This window comes from Marmota monax, unplaced genomic scaffold, assembly GCF_021218885.2.
Source record: "Marmota monax isolate L192 unplaced genomic scaffold, Marmota_monax_Labrador192_F-V1.1 WCK01_AAM20220418_F8-fsc00001, whole genome shotgun sequence".
In the NCBI taxonomy this organism is placed as follows: Eukaryota; Metazoa; Chordata; class Mammalia; order Rodentia; family Sciuridae; genus Marmota; species Marmota monax.
The window spans coordinates 14726603-14732602 of NW_026693777.1; the positions used below are offsets into that span (position 1 = coordinate 14726603).

At 38.8% G+C, this 6000-nt stretch overlaps 1 protein-coding gene across 1 annotated transcript in view; it reads right to left on the reverse strand.

The window, feature by feature from the left end:
* The window catches only part of Sav1 (salvador family WW domain containing protein 1), a 28364-nt gene extending 23056 nt beyond the window's left edge, over window positions 1-5308 (reverse strand). The window contains exons 1-2 of the mRNA XM_046461712.2: window positions 5169-5308; window positions 2460-2903 (exon numbers count right to left, since the gene is read on the reverse strand). Of these exons, the coding sequence (XP_046317668.1) occupies window positions 2460-2903; window positions 5169-5262 (538 nt within the window). The 5' untranslated portion in view covers window positions 5263-5308. The remainder of the gene's footprint in view (window positions 1-2459; window positions 2904-5168) is intronic.
* Between the last annotated feature and the right edge of the window lie 692 nt (window positions 5309-6000).

Sequence of the window (6000 nt, forward strand, 5' to 3'; positions counted from 1 at the left end):
AGAATAAACACACCTATTATACCTGCTCCCCCTCAGCTAACAAAAACTTATGTTTCCAGGTTTGAAACCTCTGGATTCATACATTCATTCAACCATTTATATTTTTAAGCAACTCTTATGTTGTCAGGTGCTATGCCAATCATATGTGACTCTTCCCTCTCAAACCTCCTTTGCAGCCAAGTCCCAATTTGGCAGTGCCCCACTTTTCCCTTTTCCAAATGTTCAAAGCAAGTCCTCATTAATTTACTCAAAATATTAACCACTGAACATAAACCACAGTGATATATTATTATTTATTATTAAATGCACCCATAAAAAATGTAGAACATTAAGAAATTCAACTTAAGTAAAAACCAAGGACACAAAACTATTCAGAGTATAATCACAACAATTTTTTTTTAAAGCATTTCTTCTAGAGAAAGATGAAGAAAAGAAAATAACTAAGAATCTCTGGTAAATGAATACTTTACTTTTCTGCATTTTGTAAATTTTCTATAATAAGCAGTTAATACTCTAAAAGAAAATATAAATGAGCTTTATTTCTTAAATTTATTTTAGTTGGATAACAAGTTATTTCTGAGGTTTAGAACTGCATATTACAAATAACTTGTAATTCTTCTATGCTACTATCTTAATCCTTTAACCTAAGTCTTTAAAATCAAAAGACATTCATCCAGGCTCTTGACAGTACTTCAACATGCCCAGAAAAACCTTTACTATTTAACGTTCCAATGAGACTACACTGTCAGCTTTCATAAAATAAGCTGCTCTTACCAACTATTTCACCATTCACCAATTTTCAAAACTCTAGTGATTTACTTTTTCCCAAACCCATAAGATCATTCTTCTTTCAAAAAGCATCCTAGATCTGCTTTCTCTCCATTGACACTGGTACTTAAATTCTCTTTTCTCTAGGGAGCTACCTTAATTCATGCTAAATATTGTTGCAAAATTAATCTTTTAAACACTGCTTTCATAAAATCATTTGTCTTTTTGAAGAACCAATTAATGGTTTCTGCTTGACTCAAGTCTAAGCAAGCTATGGGACCACAAATCTTCATCGTACATTTTATTTCTTCAAACAAAGTCAAATTACATCAACTCCAGCCCATTTCTTCTGCTCTATTTATCTAAAGTCCAAGCCCAAAGCCCAGTTTAAACTTTACCTCCTCTATGAATCATTCTTCCAAGTACTTCAGCCTACACTGATCTCTCTTCTGACTCTCTATCAGTCAGGACCACAAAATATAACAATAAATATTTCTGTGACTGTTGTGTATACACTGATTTTGTTTCCCCAAATAAGGTACTCCAAGATGGTTAAGGAAAATGAGAGATATGTAAGTGAATACAGTTTTTCCTATAATAAAAATACTCATACTCCAAACTACTAAGTCAGCTTATTTGAAGTTATATAGGTTAAAAAAATATATCTGTTGCACAAATTATCCTTATCCTGCCAAATTTAAAGACTACAACTTACTAGGTAGGAAAAAAATAATCAGATGAGAAAAGTTTAATTTTGTTTGCATCAGTTTATATTGTGTAATCCAGTACTTTAGGGATAAAATAGAACTGTAACATTTCCCCAATATCTTCTGATCCTCAAAGAAGTCAGGAGTTACAAAAAGTAGCATTTTTCCTTAACTCTATGATTAATATTTTTTGCCCATTACAAAAAGAACAAAAATAGATTTTTGACACATAATTAACCATTTGATAATAAGTATTTCTGATCAACTTGGCAAGTTACTGGGTTATGAAAAATTATGTTCAAAGAAACAGTGCTAGGTCTCATGAAATAATGTAGTTGCCCAGGTTATCATCATACTCAATTCTTCCTATCCTCTTTTCCTTTCCCAGGTTTAAGTCCTGCTTGTCTAAAGAACTAACTTTCCTATTCTACCAAACCTAAATCTAAATTTGACCCAACTAGACACATTAAATTTTCCATGTTTTAAGAAATTAATAGTCTAGATGGTCTTGAGATAAGTACCAAGTTAATAAACTTAATATAACATCAATTAATAAAATAAATGGACACAGGGCTGGGGTTGTAGCTCAGGTAAAGCACTTGCCTAGCATGTGTGAGGCCCTGGGTTCAATTCTCAGCACCACACATAAAATAAATAAAAGTCCACCTACAGCTAAAAAAGTATTTAATAAATAAAATAAAATAAATGGACACAATAATTCTGTCATTCAGTATAGTTTGGTAACTACTTGGAAGCAGGAAGAATTAAGACTGACAAAATGGGAAATGGAAAAAACTTCTCTAAGAGTTATTTGTTGGCTTCCCAGGAAAATCCAAAAGAGCATCTTTTATATTGAAATGTCAATTTCAATATAAACTAATATAGTATCTATAACATTAGTTACCTGAAGCATGTATAAACTAATATAGTATAAACTAATATAGTATCAGTATAAACTAATGTGTATCTATAACATTAAGTTACCTGAAGCATGCCTCCCCTGATTCTGTGGCATTCTTTGGAAGAGATCATGATTGTACTCATAATATCTGTAGTCTTCATGTGCACGATCTCCAAGTGGACGCCTTCTCTGACCATCAAAAAAATTATCGGAGTAATAATATCGGGAACCAGAGTCTCCATTTTCAACAGTAAAATTAACTTCTGTCAAAAATGACTGAGATGAGCCATACTCCCTAGGTACATCTGCTAAACTCCTGGCAAGATAAGAAGGTGCAGATAATCTGTTGCTTTCTCTTCTCATTATTTCATGAGGTGTTCTTTGAATTGGAGTTCTAAGAAAACTCTGGTTTCTTGAAACTACTCCATCTCCAGAAGCTGAAAAAGCATTAGAGCTTGAATCTGGAAGACAGATATCAATTCGTCTTGGAATTGTTGGACCATGCCGGATGAATGAAGGCATGAGATCTATAATAAAAGAGGAAAATTACAATTTCAATAAACTTTTCTAAAGCTGTTCATTTACATCTACCACTCAAAAATCAAAATACCAATGGACTTAAGGAAACAAAATTTTAATTTTAATTTAAGATAGTACTTGGGTGTTTTAAATTGAGGAAGATTATTATTTTCCTACCCAAGTGAATTTATAATTTGCATGTATATGCTATGTGTTAGCTTAGCCAGAACCAAATGTATTCTGCACACTACCATACATAATATGATGAAATGTCAATAAGCTTATCTATGAACTAAATAATAATGAAATACTCATGAAGTAATGCATAAAATAGAAAATAATTTAACAAATCAGAATACAGTCTACAGCATGTGTGACTATACTCTGTTTTGTTTCTAAAACTCCATTTTAGAAATTGCCAAAATTCCTTCTTTTGGCAAACATGATTTCAAAGATAATTTGAATTTCTTTTAAAAGATTTTAAAATTAGGCTGTAATTTCAGTGACTCAGGAGGCTGAGGTAGGATGATTCCAAGTTCAAAGCCAGTCCCATCAACTTAGAGACCCAGTCTCCAAAAAAAAAGGAAGGGAGCTTGGGGCTGTAACTCAGTGGCAAAGAGCCCCTGACTTTAATCCCCAATATTAAAAAAAAAAAAAACAAGAAAAATATTTTATAGTTAGTAATTGTGTTTCTACTCTTGGAATTAACTAGTACTAGTAAATGAAAACTAGAAAGTCAAAAATTTAGGTATGAAAATTAAAAAGATCTCATTTGAAAGAAGAACATAAACACCAAGCCTCAAATTATAGCTCCTTTAAGAATAAATAATTACAATTTAAAACAGAAGATAATGGCAGAACAATGGCTTTCAAGACAATAGCACTACTGAATACAATGTGAAAATAGCTTAGACATTCTTGGTAAGCAAATACCTTTAAAACATGAAGAAAACTGGATATGGAACCCATTTTATTAGTTTATTAAATAAACAACACATAAGGGCACTATTAATAAGCTTCATAAGTTAACACTGAAACAAATTAAGATTGGAATAAATAAGGCTAACACTTTACGGAAACAAAATACAGTTTCATTATTTGCTTAAATGATGTGACATATGCCATGATTTCAAGTAATGTTTAATAAACCTTATTTACAGCAAACAGCAAGCTATCATTTAAAAACACCTAAAAGCGTAACAGCATGTACAACTTAAAACCAAGCTGTTAAAAACAAGTTTAAAAATCAACTTTCAAGTTATTGATACACCCATCTCATATATTTTGTTGAAAGCACAACAATTACTACAATAAATCTATAAAGCTAATGATGTGGACATAATGGAAAAGCATGCTCTCCACCCCTTTCTGTGTGATCTTGGGCAAATACTAGGAACCTCTATGAACAGCTTTCCCAATTACAATATGAGGTAATGCTTAAATCACAAGGTTACTACCAGCTTCCAAGAAGGAAAATTACACAAAGAGCCCAGCACGCAGTATGAGCACCGAAAGATTAACTCCTTACTTCACGAACAGAACGTCCTAAACACTAAGAAATTCAGCCCAAAAATGAGTCAAATATTTAAATTGACAAGAAAAGCAGGTGAGGAGAAAATATGCCCTATTAGAAGTAAGACAAAGAAAAGATCTTGGTAATAACTTTCCTGATGCGAGAGAAATCATTTTTGAGAAGTTTGCCTTTTTGTAATCTCACGAATATGGCCAAAATACAAATTATTTTGGCTCCCCTACTCTGAGATCTAAGAGTGATGAGGCTTTGGGTAGCACTACAAAGAGCGATGGTCTGCTTTTTACCTTTCTCAGATCCAAGTCCTGCAGCAGGACTGAAATCTGTCCCCAGAGTTTACACTACTTGGGGCACGGGCGAGTGACACCCACAGTGTTTGCAAACAAAGGCACATCTCGACATATTTAGAAGAGGAAAAAATATCCCCGTCTAATCACTTTTATTCCTACGGCATGAGGGAATTAGCAAGTTATTTCCTACAGTCTTTTTCAGTATTTCAAAACATCAACACTGTCATGGGAGGCAGGGAAGTTTATTTTTAGGGGGAGTCGAGGGACAGTAGACGAACTCCTTTCCTACTCCTCACCGACTTTCAATGAATAAACAATTCAACCACAAGAAAAAAACAAACTACTTCCCAGGATCAAAGTGGACGGAGCAGTCCCGCCGGGCGCCCCAGCCCGATCCCCGCTGCCCGTGACCGCCCGGCCAGGTGTGGGCGCGTCTCGCTGCCGACACTCACTCCGCAGCAGAGGCGACGTCTCCTTCTTCACGTACTTCCCCTGCACCTCGGCCGGCTTGGACACTTCGTTTTTGGTTTTCTTTCGGGACAGCATCCTTTTCGAGGAGGCCCGAGGCCGCGCCAAGCAGCCTCCCTAGGGCTCCGCGCCAGGCGCCGGCCGTCTCCGCCGCCACCTCCGCCGGCGCCACCTTCCCTCCCGAGCCGCCGCCGCCGCCTCCTCTCCGCAGCCCGGGGTCGCCCGCAAGGACTGCCGCATGTTCGCGGCGCTAAGCGCGCCGACCGCCGCTCAGTCGCATGTCAGTTCCTTCCCGGAAGTCTCTCCTCGCTGCGACGCTGCCCGGGGACGCCGTGAGGAGAGGCCAAGGACGCTGGGCCAGGGCCATGGTCCGCCGCGGGCAGCCTAGTAACCGCTACTACTGCTGCTGCCGCGGCCGTCGCCGCCGCCTGCGTCCCGTAAACTTTCCCCGCGACCGCTGGGAATTCTGGGAAACTCGACGCTGCGCCAGCCTCCGCCCCTCCCCCCACCCGGCTCGGGGCGCGGCGCGGCTGTAGGACTTGCGGGCGGCGCTCGCAGCTAACGGGCCAGGCCCACCGCCTACCGCCAGGAGCGGTGGCTGTGCGCGCTCCCCAGCGTAAGAAGGTCCCGCCAAGCGGGAGGACGAGGGTCGAAGCCTTTCGGACCGAGCGCGGAGGCGTCGCGCCCTCATACCCTGGAGCCCCCCTCAGCAGTTTTCTCTTGGGACTTTAACGCAGGCGGCGACGCCCGCAGAAGTCTTCCCATTGTCTTCTTCCTTGAGTGAGGACGTCCCTCCCGGAGTTTCCCGGCCGACAC